The sequence below is a fragment of the Emys orbicularis genome, chromosome 4 (assembly GCF_028017835.1).
Source record: "Emys orbicularis isolate rEmyOrb1 chromosome 4, rEmyOrb1.hap1, whole genome shotgun sequence".
NCBI classification, from domain to species: domain Eukaryota; kingdom Metazoa; phylum Chordata; order Testudines; family Emydidae; genus Emys; species Emys orbicularis.
The window spans coordinates 93,555,854-93,580,591 of NC_088686.1; the positions used below are offsets into that span (position 1 = coordinate 93,555,854).

The 24,738-nt window shown below is 39.8% G+C and overlaps 1 protein-coding gene across 1 annotated transcript in view; it reads right to left on the reverse strand.

Annotated features, from left to right (window-relative positions):
• MPPED2 (metallophosphoesterase domain containing 2) overlaps window positions 1-24,738 on the reverse strand; it is a 124,893-nt gene that overhangs the window by 31,547 nt on the left and 68,608 nt on the right. The window contains exon 3 of the mRNA XM_065404021.1: window positions 19,862-20,087. Coding sequence (XP_065260093.1) covers window positions 19,862-20,087 — 226 coding nt within the window. The remainder of the gene's footprint in view (window positions 1-19,861; window positions 20,088-24,738) is intronic.

Here is a 24,738-nt window from a genome sequence, read left to right on the forward strand (position 1 = left end):
TTTAATGTGGTAGAATGTTTATGTGTAGCTTTAAATAATTAAGAACTAAAATTAAAAAGAAACATAGTGTAATATGGGCCATATGATCTGCAGGCAACCATTAGCATAACAAAGCTTTTTCATGTTTCTCTGATGTAACTAAACTGAACTCTATATACTCTCTAAGCAGCTCAGAGCACAGGATTCAGAGAAGGGGGCAGATACAAGAGACACAGATGGACAGGCAGGTTGTGTGCATGTGTATTTGTTAGTTGTCCAAACTCATCAGCAAGTTTATCACAAACAGGGCTTCACCAGAAAGTGCAAAAGTTACCATAATCAAACAATTTTACTTTCACAGTGTTAATCTGCAAATATTAGTGTATTTCCCCTCTGCTCTCAGTGCTTTTCCATACCAGATACAGTCCACTTAATCTCTGGTTTCTACAATGCATTTATAGTACCACCCAATGCTCTGGACTGCACTGCATGCTCTCTTTCTACACCTTGCTGCTGCTTATCTACCTTATCCGCTCAGGAAGAAATTTCAGCAATACTCTCCCTCTGGTCACTGATATCTCTGGGAACCAAATCCATTAAGATATTTCTGACCCCTACTCATGCTATTTTAACTGTCTGCTGTACAGGAAGCAACTGATAAAAATAGGATTACAATGCCCTTACAGATGAACTAGCAAGAGGCTTGATTGTGATTGATGCCTGAATAAATATACACTAGCAGACCCTACATTTCAACACAGCTTTTGATAGAAGGTGCAAAGGAGTGTAAGGTTTTCACTGCCTAGACGGCAGAATTCTTTTCTCAAAGAAACCTTTGGAAAGAACCTAACCACTATGGAAGCTCCTGGGGTATTTAGTTTGTTTTAACCTCTTGTTCTTTCATTTTAAAGTGCCGGGTTGTTGGTTTTTTAATTATCATTATTTTGTAGAGGGTCAGGCAGGGTGTGTTTGTCTTTTCTCTAGATGCACCTGAGCATTTGAATGCAGCTCTAAATTCCATCAGCGTTTTGGAATTGTTCAGTTCTGAGGTTTATCAGAGAGAGAAGGAACAGCCAAAGAGTTTAGAACTAGATCCAAACTTCCATGGACTTTGCGATCTGGAGTTACGGTTCATGATTTTTGTTTTTCGGCCAGGGTGTATGCGGTTTGTAACTAAATTGCATGGATGAACTCTCTGGGAATGATGGAAGTCACTAAGAGACAATGTATAGACTTCTTTCTGAGCAACCATTTTAAAATAATGTAACTTTTCCCTTTTTTCAGTAGCCAGCAACTTTGTACCTTACTATCAGTGGGAATGTAATCTGCCCTTCCTTCCTTCCTTCCTCCCAGCACAGAGAGTCAGTGAGTGGGTGCTATTTTAAGTTCTGTTCTTTTTTTAAAGCAAATATTCTAGAAGTATTTAAGGTGTAGTAGAAATAAAAATACATAGTTTGCTGCTTCCTTTTGATAGCAGCAAGAGGGCACAATGTTTCCATCAAAATATTTGGGATGTTTTTACTAGCAGTGCTCCCTTAATATTTCAATATAGATTAAAGTTGACCTGCAAGCATTGTTTTAATGAACTAATTATCAAGTAATGTGCTTCTTGCCTCAAACAGCAATTGCAAGAGGTCAACTCAACATAGGGCTCATATTTATATTTCAGTTTTGGAGAGGGTTGTGTGATTTCAGGAGATTTACATTATCAATTCCAAATAGCACAAATACTCCAACAGTCTCTATAAAATGCCATTTTTTTCATTCTGTAAAAATAGACACCTGTTTAGCTCGCCAGTGCCAGGATGGAGGCAAAGCACTTCAGCAGGTATGTAACTTCAATAACAAGAATAGTTCCATTAACTTCAATGGAACCATTCACTTGCTCAGAGTTAAGCACACATTAAATGCTTTGTTGAAATGGGATCCAAATCACCCTACTGAAAATAAAGTAATAGTAATACTTAGCACTTTACCTGTCCCAAGCACTCCACAAGCATTGACTAGTTAATCCACCCCTCACAATACCCCTGTGAAATAAGCATGTAAGTATTGTTAGCCTGTTTTGCAGATACGGAAATTGAGGCAAAGTTATTCCCCAATGCCTGCAAGTCAGTATCAGAACCAGGGATTTGAACTCATGACTTCATAACCTCTCAACCATGTGCTGAGTCCTCCAGACACCCAAACAGTATTAGACTGGAGCACAGGCGACATATGGCAGATGACTAGTAAGTGGGATTTTTTTTTTTACTATTTGCAGCAGTTTTGCAAACAACAGCAAAAAAAAATTACATTTCCCTGACTACTGCCATCTGGTACTGTTAATTTAGGCCCAATCAAAATAGACAGGCAGGTAGATAGGCTACTTCAGTTTTATCTCATTGTAAGGTCTAGATTACAGTAGGCCCACAAGCAGTATGTCCATACACCTTCTTTTAATGACTCAGCGGTGAACTGCATTGCACTGCGTTCCAACCTAGCTCTTCCAAATAAACGCTCCAGTTTTATAATATAAAATAAAATTTTTGCATTGTCCATGTAAAAATCAAACTGCAAATATATAAAATTTCCCAGGACATCTTTTATCCATCTGCTGACAATATAGATGGTTATCCAACTCTGGCCTCTGTAGGTGTTTGCAATATAATGAACGAAGCAAAAGATTTGTGTCGTTGCAATTTAAAATGTATGAATTTGAATGAAATATAAACTCAAAGCACTAAAGGCCAAATTATTTCCTCAGGCCCCAGTTTAGAAAAGCACTTAAGCCATGCTAATGTTAAGCATGTGCTTAAATCCTGGAGATTTCAATGAGATTTAAAGGCGTGCTTAAAATTAAGGCATGTGCTTAAGTGTTTTGCTAATAAGAATGGATTTAAGCAGGTGGTTAAGTGCTTTGCCTAATCGGGGACTCACAATTGCATGCAGTGCTCAGTGACTTCAATGGGAGCTTTTGGCATTGCAAATTTGGCTTTTAATCACCTAATTACTACAAGAATTTTAGCCAGGAACTGGTTCATATAGATTGCTTGATGATAAGTTACACAGTAAAGGTGAGACTGTCAGAAGTGCCTTCGGCATTTGCCTAACTCTACACACAATCCACAGAAATCTTCGCATTGACTTCAATGGGAGCAGAAAGAGTATTTTTGAAAATCCCACCCTATCAGGACCTGCATTGAAGTAAAATACAAAACTCCCACTGACCCAGTGCTGCTGGCTCAGTCTAAATGAGAAGTAAAAGATCAACATAGATGGCTGAATTATGGAGCTGCTCCTCCAAATCGGTGAACGAAAAATAAAGACAGTGGATATGTACAATTAGTAACAAAGCTTGCCATGTTAACAAACAGCTATGGGAATGCTTGGGGATAGTGAATATCTCTGGCTTGGATGATATGCATCTCAAAATTCTATAAATCAGTTACAAATACACTGTATCAATCAGAGCAGTTATTTAGAAATCAGAGAAATGGAGAACCTAGAGGACTGAAAAAACCAAAACAAATGCAGTATTGATCTCCAAATACAAATTAAGGAATGAATCTGAAAATTACCAAATAGTTGGTCTAAATTCAGTGCTGAAAAAAAGGTGCAATCATATTCTAAAATATAACAGAACCATATGTGTTAAACAGCCTAGGTTTACAAAAGACACATGGATTACAGCTAAACTTATTTTTTAAATAAATTATAAAGAGTGGACTTCAGTACTCTCAAAAAATGAACTCAAACTGGCTTAGATATGAGGACTGTCACATGGATTGAACTGTGGCTTTAGGGCCATAAACAAAGGGATTGAAGTGATGTGGGGGAGGTGCTCAGTGGATTGCTGTGGGGACTGGTATTAGGATCAGTTTTACTTAACATCTTTATTAATGATTTGGAAGAAGGGATAAACAGCACATTAATTAAATTCACAGATTGTAATACATTAGGAGGTGTTACAAGCACAACAAAGCAGAGAGAAATCATGCAAAAAGGACCTAGAGGTTAAAAATATGGGGAGGAAACAACAAAATGGGATTATTCATGGCGAAAGACAACCTGATACATCTGAGGGAAAAACAATCCAAAATATCGGTATTTATTGGGAGAAACCTGGAAAGCAGATAAGCCAAAAAAGACTGAGGTGAAATAGTTGATAGCAAAATATGTATGAGCTTGCACTATGACAAGCGAAAGTGATTTGGAGCTGCAGAGGCATCATAGCAGAGTGCAGTGAGATCCTAGGTTGCTCCTCTCTATTGGAGTACTGAAACATATGCATTGCTACACCAGAACAAACAGTGATCCATCTAGCTAAGGATCTCTCTCAACATATATTACACTGGCAAAATTGCACCTGGAGTACTGTGTTTTGGTTCTGAGCCTCTCAATAAAAGATTATTAAAAATGAGGGAATATACAGAGGAGCAACAGAAACAAAGGGAGGAGGATTTACCCTCTTCAAGTACTTATAAATAACCTGTCTATACATATTTAATTCTTGAGAATTACACATGTATAATAAACGAGGTACTTGAAGAGTAAACACACCACAAGGAAAAGGAATTGTTTAGGGGGACCAATGTGGGTATAAAACTTGGAGTAAAAGAATGAAAAGTGTAGGTTGAATATCAAATAAAATTGCCCATCAGTAAACATCTAATAAACTGAGGAACAGTCTCCACGAGGAAATGGTTAAAGACCCAGTGCTTGAGTTATTTAAAATGGACACAGCACTCAAGAATAGTCCAGGGAACAATCCTACACTAGCAGGATGACTTAATAGGGCTCTTCCAGCTATAATTTCTATGATTCCATGATATGAGCTCCAAAGACAATAAGCAGAGAGACAAACCTCTGCAAAATTAAATCACTGAGAATCAACTAGAGAATGGAAATTAAATCATGGAAAAGTATTTTCTTCTTTGTAAGCATTAGCATTAATCACATGCAAAAGTAAAATATTAGTTAATTTGATTCTCTCTGCCTTCCAGACGTGGGTCGAAATGAATCAATGCAGGAAGAGCAATTTCTCTGATAGCTGGGGAAATGATCAAATAAAATCTGTAGATAAAGCTAGTGAAAATGAAATGACCAAAAAGAAAGATACAAACCCATGTTTTGGGGTTTATTTCTTCTGAATTCCTAATAAGTACAATAAATGAAAATCTGCACACCAGCGGCTTCCTAACAGCTTGAGTGGAAGGTGGCTACACTTAGTATGGTTTGGGTATTTTTCTTTCTAGTAATTAATTATTCTGTTTATTAATTTTCTTTTTTGTTAAATTATTATTATTGTTTTGCAAGCCCGTAACACGTTACCCAGGCTTCCAGATTTTAAGTACTGCTAATATACGCCTAATTCACACCAGGAAAAACCAACAATGTAACTAGTGGAGAAATCCTTAACCAACAGGAAAAAAATAAATAATGTGAAAGATGTGTTTAAAGAACAATACACTTTGGAACCCATTCCCCTTAATTGCTACGAAGCAGGTTACTGGGTGCACATAGGCCACTCAACTATTCATCTCAGTAGCAGATCCTGATAAGATATGCACTGAAGGAATTATGTCTGGACTGTGTCAAATAGGGGTGTTGGTATTTAACTGTGTTCTGTAGGCCATGAAAGGTCAAACTGGACAAAACAGAGCCTAATGAAGCAGCTAGTATCTGGGGGTGAGGAGACACAGAGCCTTTCAAATTAGCAGTTGAGTCATGATGCAAAGTGATGATGGGCCCAATCATGCCCCCTGTTACAGCCAATGGGAGTTCAGCCACTGACTTGACTGGGAGCAGGATCGGGTCCATTTTGTGTGAGGAGTGAAAAATTCAAGCTTGTGTACCAATGAAAATGGATCAAGAGTTCTGCCTGCATTCCATAAAAATAGAGGAAAAACTAGCCATATACACAGCGAGAGATCAGAAACTCAGCTGATGCAAACCCTGTTGTATCACTGCTGATTTTCTTTACAGACAGCAATCCAGCCATATCAGCCTCAGAAATTTTGTTCAATGACAGAATTTAAATTAAACAAACAACTACATCATAAAACCAGAAAGGTAAAACTTTAAAAATCAACAACAAATGGCTGATTAACAGGAGTTCTGGCATGCTCTTTCTGATATGTATTTTAAAACATATTTTCATTTTGCATGGATTAAATCCCATATTTAATTGGACAGATAATTCCTCAGTTTAAATTAAGAAAGACCTTTCCTGAAATAAAAATTGTTCTTTTTTAAATATCCTTAAATGACACTGTCATGATAAACATCAGATCATACTTATTACATTTTTCTGTATAGTTAATAATACCTGATATACTGAAATTAATCTAAATAGCTAATTTATTTTTTACCATTTATGTTGCTGGTTTATTATTTATACCCCTTAGGGTTGGAACTTACTAAAGGGGGAACTCTATATCCTAATAAAGAGGATAGGAAAGAAGTTGGCCAAGTACAGGTAGGAGCTAATGAGGCACAGTCAATTGTGAATGAGTCCTATTTAAATATAACACATGAAGGCAAACAACTGAATACTGACAAAATATACAAGTGCTTATAAATAAATGGTAGAAGTCTAAATACTAAGATGGGTGAACTAGAGTGGCTTGGCATTAAATGAGGATATTGATGTAATAGGCATTGTCGAAACTTGGTGGTACTAGGGTGACTAGCAGCAAGTATAAAAAAATCGGGACGGGGTAGGGGCGGTATTAGGAGCCTATATAAGACAAAGCCCCAAATATCGGGACGGTCCCTATAAAATCGGGACATCTGGATACCCTAGGTGGTACGATAATAATAAATGGGACACAGTAATACCAGGGGTATAAAATATATAGTAATGAGTAGGTCATTGTGGTGGGTCAGTGGCACTGTATTTGAAAGAAAGCAGAGTCAAATATAGTAAAAATCTTAAATGAATCAAACTATAATAAAGAATCTCTATGGAAAGAAATTCCATGCTTGAATAATAATAATATAGCAGTAGGAATATACTACCAACCACCTCACCAGGATGGTGTCGGTGACTGTGAAATGCTCAGAGAGATTAGAGCAGCTACAAAGGCACAAAACGCAATAATGGGGGATTTCAACTATCCTCATATTGACTGGGTATTTGTCACCTCAGGGAGGGATGCAGAGCTAAAATTTCTAGACCCCATAAATGGCTGCTTCCGAGAGCAGCTACTTCCGGAACCCTTTGGGGGGGGGAGGTAATTCTTGATTTAGTCCTAAATAGGACCCAGGATCTAGTCCCAGAGATGCCTATAGCTGAACTGCTTGGTAATAGTGATCATAATGTAATTAAATTTAAACATCCTTGTAGGGGAAAATATGCCAAAGAAACCTACCACAACCTCTACAAAAAATGAGGAAGCTAGTTGAATGTAAATTAAAAGGAACAATTACAAGGGCAAAATGGCTGCAAAATGTATGAAGACTATTGAAAAACACCATAATGAGACTCAAACTAAATATATACCACAAACAGTAAGAGAACTAAAACAATGCCGCCACAGCTAAACAGAAGAGTAAGAGACAGTTAAGAATGCCTTTTTGACTCTTAGAAATTGGAAGTCAAACCCTGATGAGGAAGAGAGAAAGGGGCATAAACTCTGGCAAGTTAAATGCAAAAGTGTAGTAAGGTAAGCCAAGAAGGAATTTGAAGAGCAACTAGCTAAGGACACGCACACACACAAAATTGTTGCTGTTAGTTTTTAAAGTACATCAGAAGCAGGAAGCCAAACAGTCAATGGAGCAACTGGATGACTGAGGGGGCTAAAGGAGCACTCGAGGAAGACAAGACCGTTTTGGAGAAGCTAAATGAATCTTCCCTGCAGAGAACATTGGGGAGATCCTCACACCGGAACCATTCTTTTTAGGTGACAAAGCTGAGGAGCTGTTCTAGATTGAGGAGTTAATAGAGGTGTTTTGGAACAAACTGATAAACTAAACAGCAATAAGTCACCAGGACCAGATGGTATTCACCCAAGAGTTCTGAAGGAACTCAAATGTTGCAGAACTACTAACTGTGATATGTAATCTGTCACTTAAGTCAGTTTCTGTACCAGATGACTGGAGGGTAGGTAATGTAATGCCGCTTTTAAAAACAGGCTTCAGAAGTGATCCGGGCAATTACAGGTCAGTAAGCCTAACTTCAGTACCAAGCATATTGGTTGAAACTATAGTAAAGAACAGAATTATCAAGTGCACAGATACACACAATACGTTGGGGAAGAAATCATGTGAAGGGAAATCATACCTCACCAATCTATTGGAATTCTTTGAGAATGTCAACATGCCTGTGGACAAGGGTGATGTAGTCAGTACAGCATAATTGGACTTTAAGAAAGTCTTTGATAAGGTCCCTCACCAAAGGCTCTTAAGCAAAGTAAGCAGTCATGGAAGGAAAGGTCCTCTCATGGATCAGTAGCTGGTTAAAAAATAGGAAACAAAGGGTAGGAATAAATAGACAGTTTTCACAATGGAGAGAGGTGATCAGTGGTGCCCCCCAAGGATATGTACTGGAACCTATAGTGTTCAACATATTCATGATTGGGAAAAGGGGTGAACAGTGACATGACAGGTGAAATTCAATGTTGATAAGTGCAAAGTAATGCACCTTGGAAAAAATAATCTCAACTACACATACAAAATGAGGGAGTTTCCATTAGCTATTACCACTCAAGAAACAGATCTTGTAGTCATTGTGGATAGTTCTCTAAAAACGTTCACTGAATGTTGCAGTGGCAGTCCAAAAAAGCTAACGTTAAGAACCACAAGGAAAGGGATAGATAATCATACAGAAAATATCATAATGCTACTATATGGGGGGGGAGGGATAGCTGAGTGGTTTGAGCATTGGCCTGCTAAACCCAGGGTTGTGAGTTCAATTCTTGAGGGGGCCATCTGGGGATTGGGCCTGCTTTGAGCAGGGGGTTGGACTAGATGACCTCCTGAGGACCCTTCCAACCCTGATATTCTATTATATAAATTCATGGTACACCCAGACCTTGAATATTGCATGCAGGTCTAGTCGCCCCATCTCAAAAAAGATATATTAGAATTGGAAAAGGGCAACAAAAATGATTAGGAGTATGGAACAGTTTCCTTATGAGGAGAGATTAAAAAGACTGGGACTGTTCTGCTTAGAAAAGAGACGACTAAGGAAGAACATGATAGAGGTCTATAAAATTGTGTATGGTGTGGAGAGTGAATAGGGAAGTGTTATTTACCCCTTCACATAACACAAGAACTAAGGGTCACCCAATGAAATTAATAGGCAGCAGGTTTAAAACAAACAAAAGGAAGAACTTCTGCACAAAACACACAGTCAACCTCATTGTCAGGGGATACTATGAAGGCCAAAAGTATAATAGCTATTACCAAAATGGTCAGAGATGCAACCCTATTCTCGGGGTGTCCCTAAACCTCCATTTGTCAGAAGTTGGATGACAGAGGACAATGGATCACTTGAAACTGCCCCTGTTCATTCTCCCTGAAGCATCTGGCACTGGCCACTATCAGAGACAGTATAGTGGGCTAGATGGACAATTGATCTGAAGTAGTATGGCCATTCTTATGTTTGCATTTCACTCACTTTTAACAATGAAATTACTACTGTTGAGTTTTACTTTTTGTTTATAATCCATTTGACTTCCTCATTTTCAGATATTAGCTTATTTGGCTTTCCACCAATGCAGGAGAATGTCTGCATTTTTAAACAACCACTAGGCTTTTTTGAAGAAAAAAAAATTTGTAGGTTTTAAAACCTACCCGTTTTATTTTATAAAAACTTGAATTCTGAGCCTTGCATTTTGGAATGTGAGAGGGTCCTTTTCACTCAAGATATGACTGACAAATCAATTTGTGGTGATAGAACACTGTTCCAGTTGTTGATAATCTTCCACAAGTTTTCTACCAGCATGTAGCCACTTAAATATTCCTTAAACAACTTAAACAAAATTCAGCTGACTTTTCAAATGATTTTTTCCCCTGCTAATATCCCACAGCAATAAAAATCAAACTGTAAAAACAAAGAAATTGCAGCAATCACAGATTTTAGTCCCATTTAACACAACCCATCCCTAGCAGCTCTGTGTATAGACTGATGAAGAGAGCACGTTAAGCACTTACACCAAATCATTCAAGTAGACTTGTTTTGCAGACTGATTAATAGAAACAAGCTCTAAGGACTAATCACAAGTCGAGCCCTGTTTGGTAGATTAATAGAACAAAGGCACAAGAGAATAAGGAAGGTTACAGTACTGGAATATGAATAAGGAAAGGTGAACACTGTGTAGTTTGATTGTTAGTACTTATCAACCAAAGACAAATCTTCAGGGCCAAGTCTCAGTATTTCACTTGTATACATGAATCACAATTCCATGCTGAAGAGGCTCGGTTCTAATAGGCTGATCAGTCTACATATCTCAGGATGATCAATCTGTGCTTTAACTCCAAGATTAAAAACACAGAAACAAAATCTTTCAAGGGAATGATGAATTACTCTAGTTTTACTGTAGAAATATCTCCATTTCATTTGGCATTTGCTAATTTCAACAGACACTTCCAAGCTCCAAACTTTTTTTTCCATTACAACCATGGACAGAAGAGCACATGTGACAGCTCAGACAGTGCATGTGTGTTTGCAGGATGTGTGTGTGTCTCTCACTGAGCTGTGGTTTGGAATGAATGAATATTACTCAAAATGTTACCGTATCATAGTGACACATGCTAAGATCCTCTGTCGAGTCATTTTGACGTCAGGTTTGTGAACCCTGCATAAAGATGCAAGATATTTACCACTGTGTCATTTTGGGAGGTAAATTTTGCTGACTCCAGTCAGGATACAAGAGGAGCTAAGAGAGGGAGGGAAGGAACTAGCACCTGGGACAGATACGGTTCTAAAGGTAAAATCTTACGATACAGCTGAGCTTGGGGAAAAAGCTTAGGCTTTCAGTGTCAGTTTCGTTGTTACATTATTTACAAATCAAACCAAACTTCAGTTAGGAGGTAAATTTGGCCTGTATACAATGTGTATACAAATGTAATGGCTATATAACAAATTTATTTCTCTGTTCTGTTTTATTTAAATTCATTTGTTGCATTTTTGTTTGTTTTAACATGAGATTTAGTGGTCCAGGTTAAAAAGGAAAATGAAAGTTTGTGGCTGGTTTAGGATGCTGGGCAGTTGGAGCACACAGGAAAATGTTACATTGCACACATCATTAGAGGTGTAAAATCTGTGTGTGAAAACCTCATTTCACTGAAATCAATGGCAAAACTCCATTTGACTTGAACAGGGCCAGGATTTTACCCTTTCTCTTTTATTCATTTAACTACAGAAAGATTAAACATTTTGTGGTGAATTATATTGTGGGGGTTTATATATGTGGTTTTAACATTATTTCTACATTTTTCCAACTCTTTTCACAAGCTCAAACCTTTTCAAAGTTAGGCATATGAAAGGACCAGAAAATGTCTTTCATAAACTTGACATAGCTAGTTGAACAGGGTGTTTAGCTTGGGAAAGGGAAAATTTGTTCTCCAGAATAAACTGCATTAAAATGAATTATAGAGTTATATCAGCAACCAGCCGAGGGAGACAAAAACTGCTACAAACCTAAAATATAACTGCAGGCGCACATAATTCTGGTTTACCATATACTGGGGCAAACCATAGAACTAGAATTTTCAGGTTAACGTGCATTTTGCCCATCTACTGCATTCTTCTACAGTTCAGAATACTGGATCCATCCCAAGCAGCCCCAAATGGAATACCAAGAAAGAAGGAAAAAACGTTTCCTTTCTTGTGGCTTTTTTTCTTATGTGCCCAGTTGTCTCTTGTTGGGTATGGAAACAAGATGTATTAAAAACTGTGCCAGGAAAAGGAGAATGAAAGGCTCACACTGCCCCCTCCTCCCCTTATAAATCCTGCATTTGATGAGGTGAACAGCCCAGTGCCACAAACAATTGCCTCAAAATGGTAGCAGGGATAAACATCTGCTTAAGAGTGTTGCTGATTGGGGCTTTTGCTCGCAAGTTTTTCTTCTCTGACATTCCTACTATACAGGCCCTGATCACGTCCTGATTAGGTATCGAATGAATACTTTCTCCAGATGGTTTGCAGCTAGAGCGGATTTAAAAAAAAAACTAAATGGAAAATTTGTTTTTAACAGAAAATGCCTTTTTGATTAAATAGGTATTTTCATAAAAGATTCTGTTTTGGTCAAAAATGTTCAGGTCTTAACCAAAGAAGTTTTGTTTGTGAGTTTTAGATTTAAACCCAAAAACGTCCAGAGGAAAATTCAACAAAAATGAGTATGTTTTTATTGTGATTGAATTTTTTTGTGGGAAGGGAAAAAAATTCATTGACCAGTTCTATTTCTAGCTACCTAAGAGGCTTGGCAAACTACATGCATATCAGTTTCCTCCACTAAATCTGTCTGAAGAACCTTTTAATGGCCATCTTTTCATTGAAAGTAGATCTGAAGCAGGTAATTCCATCTCAGCGAAGACTCCTGAAGGGGTCCATCTACAGGGATTCAACTTAGGACCTCTGGATCTAAAAGCATGAGCCTTTACTACTCGTAAACCTTTGTACGTGATCTAGCAGCCACCCTTCATTCTTATGGATACAACTGGCTTGATTTTGAGAGACTCTCACAAATTCCCAGAAACAATCCCGAGTATCACTTTAATTTCAGATCACACTTCTAAAATCATTTCCTGTTCTACAGGGTCTGAAATGATTGGTAGCCTAACTCGTATTCTCTAACTAAAAGAGCATTTTTTTAAAATGACCAATTTTTGACCTAATTGGCTTGTAGTAACTTTCTCTTCTTGTGGCTGAGCTGAAGCACAACAGAAGATTAATTGAAACTTTTGCCGCCATTCGCACTGTACCACACTTTGTCAGCTTCTGCAACAGCTGTACTTCTGACAGAGCTTTCATGCTTGTCTGGTTCTCCTCCCCTTCAACGGTCACGGCCTACCCGCTGCTTGGGCCTAAAGGCTTCGGTTCCCGCTGGTCAGGCCCAGCCTCTGATTCCAGACTGACTGATTCTCTCTATTGTGTGGGTCTGAAGGCTCTGCTCTCTGTCCCTCTGGCTTCCCAGGTGCCCTCAGTGGCTGGGTCTCCCCAAGCATCTTGGGCTTGATGATCCCAGTGTCTTGCTGGCTGGTTTCTCCAGTGCTCAGCCCCCCGGTAGTGGTATCCCCATTCAGCACACTCTTGATCCGCCCCCACTTATAGATTCTTCCAGCCCTTAGGTCCCAATTCCCCTGCTAGTTCGCTTCTCACTCAGCCTGCATTGTTCTCCTCCCTCTCATCTTGCTTCTGTTGCTCTTCTCCACACTGACTGTGACCCCAAGCACTCAGTTGCTCCCTAGCTCTCTCATGGTATGGCTACACTGTGATCAAAAACCTGCAGCACCACGTTTTAGAACATGGGTCAGCTGACTTGGGCTGTAGAGTTAAAAATGGCAGTGTAGATGTTTGGGCTCGGGCTGCAGCCTGGGCTGCAGTTTGGGCTCGGGCTGCAGCTGCTATTTTTAACCCCACAGCCTGACCCCTCTGAGCCTGAGTCACTGAAGTTGATATTCTCCAGAGGTGCTCAGCTCCTCTCAGAATCAGATCCTTATAGAGGTGGTGTGGAAAAATCAGAATCTGTAGTAATCTAAGCAGTGCCTGCTCCTCTTGAACGTCTTGCTGGGCGCAAATGCTCTGAGCTGCTCAATGAGATACCGCTTTGTACCACTGTACACAAATGCCACGTGGACCCATGTGCTGCTGTAACACTCAGCAAGAGGAAAAGGAACTTTTTCTGGACAGCTGCCAACTGGAAGAAAAGCATCTACACACACACACACACACACACACACACACACACACACACACACACACACACACACACACAGAGCTTGTGGTTTTTGTAAGTGCAACTTTCATTTTATAATGACTTTGTTCTTGATCAGATCATATACACACTTATGAACAGCAGTCTCCCGTAATCTATTAACCCCTGGAGCACCGCAGCTGATGCACATTCTGTCTCCACTAATTCTTGTATAGCATCTACTGTGCTTCATGAAAATGTTTAAGGAATCTTAGACGTATGGCATGCTACCTTTGTCATTTGGTTGACCACTCACTGAACACTCATGGAGCAGTGAAGAGATTAATAATTAGTCCAAATCCTGTCCACACACCAACACAAACACAGAGGTGTAGGGAATGTTGTTAATGGTTTTTCATTTCAGCAACATGTCATCTGCAAGCAGGCATGGTCTGTAAATTACACTAGTACTGCATTCTCTGCAAGTACTTACTCACTCCTTAGTCAGGCAACATTCCCACTGAAGTAAAGTCCTAGTGTAAACAGAATAAGCACTACAGGATTTGGCCAAATGTTTAGAGGTAGAGCATTTTGAAAATGGCTAGTTTGCTGCTGGCTGGAGTCTTATTAAAAGCGGTTAGGAGACAATGCGTTTTAAAATGATCTGCATTTTAATTTGTTGTTGTTAAAAATAAAAATGGAGGCTAAGTTAGAAGTGAATTTGATCTCAGGGAAACTGAACAGAAATCTGTGACACTCCCAAAGAGGCAAAAATATAAACAACCCTCCTGTAATTCTAGACCTGGGGGAATACATTCTTCGATCTTATAATGAGAGAGCTGAAGGACAAATGCCAAGAAAAATGAAATAGGAGCCTGTGCCTTTAAACACAACCAGGTGACAGCAGTGTGTCTATTTGTTTAACACACACACAGAAGACCGTATTCTTTGCCAATACTGTTCTCAACTGCTGACTTCTACTGAATAAATGCTGGAATTCCTGAAAGACTGTGCAGCACCAATATAATTTTCCAATCTCCCTTTCTATTCCCCAGTGCTAATAGCAAGGAGGAACTTTATTGCTGAGCATGGCAATTTCTGTTCCTTTTTCACTTTTTGTTTTAGGCCCAAGTTAATTACCAAGTAAGACTATGAAAATAAAAGAAATGAGACTCATTCTACCCATCAGTATATCTGAATCCTATCATGTGAGTTGCCAATTGGTTTTCTAATCCTCACACTCAATATCTGCTGTTAATTTGCTTGCTATTTCAAGAACTTGAAGACTGTCAGCAAAATCCACGATGCATTACAAAATTTATAATTGGAAAAAAAATCTGATGCTTTTCTGACAGGGTAAACACAAAGTATTAAAGCACTGATCAGAACAAGGAAGCTGTAACAACCCAATAACTATTTGTACTAAAATATAATTGTAAATGCAGTGGAGAAATAAACATGCTTAGTTTCAACTCTTGTTACTGAAATATGTGCAAAATTAGGCCAAATGATGGTGTGAATCCAGCAATTTTACACCAGATTTAAACACACACACACACACACAGAGGAGAAAAATATTGTATTTTAAAGGAGATGACTGAACTGTGTGGTGCTGTTTTTCAACCTCTCTTGGCCTTTTCAAGGTCACATTATCTATGCCAATTAAAATTTTGCTTCCGAAAAAAAATTAAGGCACTTCCTCCAGAGTTACTAAAAAAAGCAAATGAAAGCCTTTGTGTCTCAGAGGTGAGCTATAGTGAGCTGTTTGTTCCTGACCTCTGGATCACCCTATGGATCAAATTCCTGGACATAGGAAAAACCCACTAGCATTCATTAAAAGCAACTGGGAGGCCAGCTTTGTGTTTCTGTTCTTGAGACCTGACCAAGCTACAACTTGACAAAGGTGCAGGATATTGCTGAACAATGCAGCTGTTCCTGTTGGGAGGAGGAAGGATTTTCCCAGCTCAGATGCTGGAGATCCATAAAAAAACAGTTTTACACGCTGCCCTCTTTACTGGACACCTCAATGTCTGAGGCCTATGACTGTGGAAATTAAAGAGTTTTAAGAGTGAAATCATTAAATATCAATTATAAATTCAAAGAAATGTATTTATTTATTTTGTACTGGCTAGCTATTAAGACCTAAACTCGTACTTCTGAAACAGGTAATATTCCTGTTGAAATCGTTAGGGGTTTTGCCTGCATAAGGAGCTATACAATCAGATATTTCTCCACTAACTAAACCAGTTCCAGAGGGCAACGACAGTAGGAAGTGAAAGGAGGCAGATTGTAGAAGTAGATTGTTATCTACAGACTAAATGGAAAATCTTTACCCATGTTATTTCTTCAAGGTGCATCAACCAGTCTCCTAGTTAGAGTGTGAAAACGGCAGTTACATCCCCAGTCTCTGAAAGTAGGAGTTCAACGAGCAACTTTAGCATGTCCGACCCTTGCTCAGGAGGAGTCTTTCACTTTTCAGGGGCTGGCGCTCCACTTTCAACATCTCTGCAGCTAATACCATTTAATACTCCCAGACCCATCAGGCTACATTCAAATTTTCTGCACCTCAAAGACTGTTGATATGCTCCACTGCACTCTCCAATTGCAAATACACATGAATGCTCCTGTGTGTTGTAAGTTATTTTCTACATACAAATTCTAATAAATTGTAAGTTAGGAGGCACTACTTGAATTCTCTTAGGTCTTTAGAAAGCTTTCAGATGTACCATGAGTAATAACATGTAATGAATATGGACTGACATTCCTTTCCCATAGCTACACCGAGTTGGCAATTTACATTTTCTAAATAGATAGATGACTTATAACCAGTTTTCCCAGTCTGATGGCAATTACTTCTTAGAAACCTCTGACAGGCTGAAACCCTCAGAATTGCAGATGTTATTCTTAGTTTGGTTCCTCTTCTTAAATTAAAACCACTAGCTGTATCAGCAAACATGGATTTTTCCCTCTGGAAATATAATCTAAAATGCATATAAATCGATCTTGCCAACTTAGCTCAATTTAGGGTTGGAGTGTCTTTTGGTTTAATGCACTTGTGTTCCACCTCTGAGACAGAATTGTGTGTGTATTTTTATATATGTAGATAAAAACCCTAAGGTAAGCAGACATATAAAAAACCCCAGAGGTTTCCTCCTTTTGGGGTAATCTGTATTTATGATAGTAGCTCAGGGTAAGTATGGAGGGTGGGGAGAATGCAGTATACCAGAAGAGCACAAAAGCTAAAAAAGTCTTTTCCCATCATTAAGGAGCAGTCTCCTCTCTGTAAAATTTTGAACAACTGACTTCGTGCACCTGATGCACCTTTTCCCTTCTCTGAAGTAGCCACACAAACTGCAGAAATCTAATTGGATTTCATGCTTTCCCAGTAGCTGACACAAGAGGAAGGGATGAAAGCTGCCATTTCAGCATCAGCAGTCAGCATCTTCCAAACCAAGATAAGTAGACTCATTAACCTAAAGAGCTACATGAATTTAAACTACATCTCTACCCCGATATAACGCGACCCGATATAACACGAATTCTGATATAACGTGGTAAAGCAGTGCTCGGGGGGCTGCGCACTCCGGCGGATCAAAGCAAGTTCGATATAACGCGGTTTCACCTATAACGCGGTAAGATTTTTTGGCTCCTGAGGACAGCGTTATATCGAGGTAGAGGTGTAGTTGTCTCATCTCAATTTTCTCATTCCCACTTGCCCTACACACATATTTACCACAATTCATCACAACTTGACACAAATTACAGACTTTGCTCAAGAGAGATTAGAGAAGTGTCCTAGGATGGATGGAGCTCAGCTTTCCTTTCTGGCAAAGTATCCATTGCCATCCATGCGTTTTGCACAAGGAAATCCCAGGATCAATGGGCTAAGGAGTCAGGTCATTATGAAATAAAGTTAAGTGTTCAATGGCTTGTGCTGCATGGGGAAGGTCATCTATACCACTCAGAGCCTCTGGTTAGGAGAACCTTTGTTCCTTGATCAGTTGTCCCTTAATATTTCATAATAAACTTTCTATCTTCACACATACAATATGCAAAATTTTAAGACTTCTGGATGCAGTTGGAAAAAGTAGGCCATGGGTCACCATTATGGGTTCAGGAAACAAAGGCAAAAATCAGTACATCTATACACGTGCTGGAAGTGTATCATAGAGTCCACTATTGTAAAACACCAAGTCACATGTCCCACAAGAAGACATTCCTCAAGGCCTGTAGACCACATTTTCCTCTCTGGTCTCTCCAGTGGCAATAATCTTAATCTAGGTTAAGTAAAACCCATCTATACTAATATGAAAGGATGTCTGCAAACATCAGAGGTTGTCTGCAAACTGCAAGCTTTCTGTCTAGAGCTCACACATGAGGGAGGAAGCTGTTCACCATGGTAATCTGCAGTTAACGTTCCAGAGAGCTCACAGAGCTTTTAGCCCTCCAGCAACAGCCTCAAATCCATGTTACATTACCAAGGCCTTTATGTGCTCTTGTCTTCTTCAGTGAACTACCTATGGTTACTTTAGAAAAAAAAGACTTTGAAATGTCTTTAAGAGATGTTCTTTACCTGAATTATGGCCATCTCTATCAATTAGCAGACACTGTGAATCTAAGAGTATTTTTTAAAAACTAGGTAGTGTCAAGTTGATTTAAACTAGAAGTGAAAGACTATGACTTTTGAATAAAAAAAAATCAGTAGTTTATGTCAGGGGCATTGGACACAGAGTACGTCTATAAAGTTCTCCCTTCCCACCTGGGTCGTCTGTAGCCAGCACTGTTGCATGTGGACCGTACAAGGGACACTGCTAGGAACTTCACCACCAGAGAGTAACTGAGCAAATGTGCTGCCTATAAATTGCTAAGCAGCACTGTCCAGGTGAGCAAGGGAGAGATCTTCTCAAATGCGCATAAGAAGCAACTGCAGAAATGCACATAAAGTAGCCCCATTCTTTGGTGCAAAAGAACCCCTAGTCTCTCATTTAAAGTGAATCTGGTATCACTGAGTTAATGATATACCTATATTAAGTCCATGCTAGAGGATGCACACTAATATCTAATCAGCTAAATCGACATAGAGGTTACTATTATAATTCCTACATATTTAACAATTATTAACATCCCTGAGACTCAATTTTGTGGCATAGGCATAACAGTTTTCCTTACTGTGCTAACTGAATTCAAGAAGTACCAAGATCCTACATCTAAATAGCCGGGCAATGTGATGTGACAACAGATTGAAAGAATAGCGGTCAGATAAAGGAGGTGGCATTTTAAAAACTCAGTTCAAGGTATCTTCAGTACAGAACTGTAGACAGCTATAGTCAGCATCTTCCTGAGTTTGTTCAGCACAGGGCCTCAACTCTGATCTCTCTCACACTAGTGTCAGTCAAGAGCAACACTCATAGCAATGGACTTACAGTGGTGTCACTGAGGTCAGAATTAGGCTCAAAGTCTAATTATCAAAATTTTGATAACAAAGAAGAACAGACAAATTTTCAGTATTCCTCAGTAGCAAGATAAAAAAAAAAATAGAGATTAAGGCACCAACTTTAAAATGGTACCATACTGATCTAAGTTTTTAGAAGTGTAAATGACTACACAACACACAAGGCAGTGGAGACTCAGGTTTTAGGGACTGAATTCTGCCCTTGCTGACACCTATGCTAGCCCATTGAATTCATGGGAACTACATGGATACAGAGAAGAGCAGAATTTGTCCACGAGTTTCCAGTAATCAAACAGCAGGCAGAATGGATATAGATCACAGCTCTTCTTTTCTTGCTCTGCTCACTCTCTCACTCACACAAACAAATAATTATGTTTCTCTTGCTGCATAAAATCTTTACCACTACAATTAAAACAACACGGTCTGTGTTTTCATAGCTGTTCACAATGCAAGGTTTACTTAAAGATACAGTACGGTTCTGCACAGCAGCACAACAAAGCGGGACTCATTGCATTTTCAATGGCAGTAACTCTTGCTGTGGTTGAAAAAACAAATATAAGCACAGAAAGTTTAAATGGGGACTTACCATGGGGCACCGTATATTCGGAATCCTTTAACTGTTACCTCTGAATCTTGCAAGTAAATACTGTTTGTCAGGAGTGACTGAACATTGTCAAAGTCCTCTGGTTTCAATTTGGACACAGAGGGAAAGCGGTAGTAATCCTGTTTAACAAGGTCTGCCATGAATTCCTTATCAAATGTCAGTTCATGATTCCCAGCAATCACTATTTTATATTCATATGGCAGGCTTCCTGAAATAACAAAAAGAGCACTTAATTAGCACATTTGCTTCCCACACCAGCATAGCCGGCAAAATAAGTAGACAGCTAACACTGACAGAATGAAATACACAGGATCCGTGTGTATCTCCATGGGCAGCGAACGTTATTAATGCTGCTGCTTTTTCTCTGAATGAAATTTTGTTAAGATGTAAAGTAATGTCACACAAAGAAATGTCATAACCAAAGGCATGTACTGCAAAATGAAACACAACAAGCTGGCAGGCATGCAGACAGATCCTCAGCTGGTGTAAATCACCTCAGCTCCACAGGCTTGAATGGAGATACAACAGCTCTGAACATCTGGCATACTACCTGTTAGTACATGGGACTAGCTGGAAGTCAGCAGTCCTGGGTTCCAGTCTAGTATGCAGTGAGACATAATGAATGAATGTTTGTAAAGTGCTCAAAGGAAAGGCTCTACACTGTGTATATATTAGGTAGGATTACTTATTAAAGGTATATTTTACGAGAGTTTAAGGATGCCGAAATACCCATTAAGCAATTTATTCCCATGCTCTACCCTGTTCTACACAGTACCAGTCCACTTATGATGGACTCTCATTTTATTATTATTATTATTATTATTTGTGTTATGGTAGCGCCTAATTGAGATCAGGGCTCCACCCTGAGATAGATGCTCTATAAGCATATGGTAAGAGACAGTCATTACCCGGAAGGGCTTACAAGCTAAATGGACAAGACAGATAAAGGGTGGGAGAAAGGAACTGAGGCACAGAGAGCCTATCTGTAAAATGGGGATAATAGTATTTCCTAAGGGCTTAATCCAAAGCTCACTGAAGTCAATGGGACCAGCCCATAGGGACAGATTTTCAAGGGTTCAGTACCCCCAGTTGGTGCCAGATTTTAAAAAAACAAAGCAAAAAAAAATGTTGAAAATAAGGTCATTTATTTCAGTGCCCTAACAAAAGCTGAGTTCTTTAAAAAAAATCTGATTCAAAGCGGCTCGCCAAAAATCACACAGAAAACTGTTAGAGCTGGGAATTGGCCTCTGATCTCCAGTCCAAATGCAGCGCCTTAACCACAAGCCATCTTTCTTCTCTTATAGAAACTCATTTAGTTTAGTGCGTGTTCCTAATGATCACTAAGGGAATGATTTCACAAAGGTGATTGGTTCTTTACAAATACCATGGATTAGATAGCCACCGCTTCTTACTGTTCTTGGCCCTATTTGGTTGTACAAACTGTGAAGGAAAGACTAATATTCTATACTTATGAATACTATTCTAATAAGGACACTACAGCCCCAATTCTTTAGTCTTTGTACTCCTGAAGCTCGCACTGAAGGAATACAGGATTGGGCTCTATGTTTCCTTGCCAGCACTATCCCCCATAAACACACACAACTTTCCTATTTCAAAATTTGGTTTGCAAATCAAAAAGCTTACTTGAAAAAATAATTAGAGAAATGTTTGTGATAGTCTGACTAACTTTACCCCACTGAGGCTTATGGGGACAGAGTGAAAATTCTCTCCCTTTCAATATTGATGGCAAGGAAATGGGAGTTCGGCAGGATTTTTATGCAAACATTTCCTGATCAAAATTCGTTAACTCTGGGTAGAAAAATAAAAAGCTAGGACCCTTCCCCTCCCAAACACTAGACATCTTCATAGATTCCTAATGTCTTAACAAAATGCAGATGATACATATTAATAACTCTCTGTGGTGCTGCATTAGACTAAAAGCTGGGGGAGATGCTATTGGGCATTTGTCACTCCTCTGCAGTTTATGCCCCATTCCCGCCTCCCTCTTTCCCATCTCTGTCACATGCTGCTCAGCAATTCATTTTATTTAAAAACTAGGAATAATAGGTACCTACAATTCCTGCTCTCTGTGACTCCTGGGCACAAGGTAAAATTGCTATTTTCTTCTCTCTCAGGAAACAGAAAAGATACCACTGGCATGAAATCTGATACACTTGTCACAATTATGAATCCCCGCAAAGCTAGATTTTGTGAAATTCTCAAGAGAAGCTGGATAGCGACGTTAAAACCAGGTTTCTGCCAAGTATCAATATTTGCTAACTTCAGTGGAGAAAACTTCCAGCCACATTCTGGATAAATGACCAGGTTTTACGTTTTCCCATTTAGTTTAATAAGATACTTTAAAATTAGCATACCACTGAGCTCATGCCTAATGAAAAGCTGTACATTTTACTTCAAGACAAATTTTTCTTGAGCCAAACAAACATCCCAAGCTGGAGAGTTCCCTGTTTAGTCATGCCGAACACAGCAGACAAACTGCAACTCAATCACTGTTGTATGAGTTTATAAATGGAATGATATACATGTGCATAAGCCCAAAAGGACGAGGGGAAACTAACAAAGGGCTTGATCCTGTAAGTTAATGGCAAAGTCACAAACAAATGACTGGAAGGGACATGTTCGGTCATGGAGTCCTGACCCCTGCTGTCACAAGTAACCCCGTCATATAAGAACATAAGAACGGCCATACTGGGTCAGACCAAATGTCCATCAAGCCCAGTAACCTGTCCTCTGACAGTGGCCAATGGCAGGTGCCCCAAAGGGAATGAACAGAAAGGTTATCATCAAGTGATCCATGCCCCGTCACCCAATCCCAGCTTCTGGCAAACAGAGGCTAGGGCAGCGCCATATTATTGCCTAGGCCGACAAGGCCTAGGCCTAGGGCGGCAAATTTTCAGGGGCGGAAGCTCCCCTCCGCGCCCCGCCCCCCTGCTCCAGCTCACCTCCGCCTCCTCTGCAAGCTTGCCGCGGCGTCCTGTTTCTCTCCCCTCCCAGCGCTTGCGCCGCGAAACAGCTGCTTCGCGGGGCAGGGAGGGAGGGGGGAGGAGGGGGAACGCCACGTGCTGGGGGAAGAGGCGGGGCCGGGGGCGGGGATTTGGGGAAGGGATCCAATAGGGGAAGGGAGGGGGCGGACTTGGGGCGGGGACTTTGGGGAGGGGGTTGGAATGGGGGCGGGGAAAGGGCGGAGTCGGGGCGGGGCCAGGGCAGCAATTATTTCCCGGTCTAGGGGCGGCAAAATTATTAATCCGCCACTGGGCTAGGGACACCATTCCTGCCCATCCTGGCTAATAGCCATTGATGGACCTATCTTCCATGAATCTATCTAGCTCCCTTTTGAACCCCGTTATAGTATTGGCCTTCACAACACCCTCTGGCAAGGAATTCCAGAGGTTGACAGTGCACTGCGTGAAAACATACTTTCTTGTGTTTGTTTTAAACCTCCTACCTATTAATTTCATTTGGTGGACCTTTGTTATTGTATTATGAGAAGGAGTAAATAACACTTCCTTATTTACTTTCTCCATACCACTCATGATTTTATAGACCTCTATCATATCTCCCCTTAGTCGCCTCTTTTCCAAGCTGAAAAGTCCCAGTCTTATTAATCTCTCCTCATACGGAAATCATTCCATACCCCTAATCATTTTTGTTGCCCTATTCTGAACCTTTTCCAATTCCAATATATCTTTTTTGAGATGGGGCAACCACATCTGCATGCAGTATTCAAGGTGTGGGCGTACCATGGATTTATATAGAGGCCATATGATATTTTCTGTCTTATTATCTATCCTTTTCTTGATGATTGCCAACGTTCCGTTCGCTTTTTTGACTGCCGCTGCACATTGAGTGGATGATTTCAGAGGACTATCCACAATGACTCCAAGATCTCTTTTTTGAGTGGTAACAACTAATTTAGACCCCATCATTGTATATGTATAGTTAGAATTATGTTTTCCAATGTGCATTATTTTGCATTTATCAACATTAAATTTCATTTGCCATTTTGTTGCCCAGTCACCCAGTTTTGTGAGATCCTTTTGTAGCTCTTCGCAGTCTGCCTGGGACTTAATCCCATTCTTAAATTTATCAAGCTCCAACTTTAATCTAGTGAGGTTGTTTGCCCCAGCGACTACTGGGAGATTGTTCCAAAACCTCGCTCCTGTGATGGTTAGAACCTTCTTCTAATTTCTAGAATGAATTTGTTCATGCCCGTTGTGCCAACACTGTCCTTTAGTTTAAATGGCACTTCTCCCTCCCTGGTGTTTACCACCTCCCGTCCCCAATGTATCTATAGATAGCAATCATATCCCTGCTCAGTCTTCATTTTGCATACCTATTTTTATATTGTGCTTTTCATCAGTAGATCACAAAGTGCTTCACAATCTTTAATGTATTTATCCTCATAACACACCTGTGAGGGAGAGAAGTAGTATTATCTCCATTTTACAGATGGGGAACTGAACCACAGAGAGGCTAAGGTTTGAATCTACAAAGGTACGTAGGTGCCTATCCCCCCAGATTCAGGTGCCTAAGTCCCATTTTTAGGTTCCACTGCAATCCACAAAACTCCTGCTCAGGTGCTGCCTAACTCTGCACCTAAACTCACTCAGCGCCTACGTTTTTGCAGTAGAAGTTCCCTAGGCACCTATGTTTCTGCCTCTGGGCATTTGTGATACTGGCAGAGGGCATGGGTGTGCACAGAGTTTTACAGGGATCCCCCGGGTCAGTTATATGCATAATAATTCAACAAAGGCATATGAAATCTCTACTGAGATCCAGTAACACACTGGTTGGCATAACCACTGCAACATGTATATAAAGATAATATTAAAGAAGGT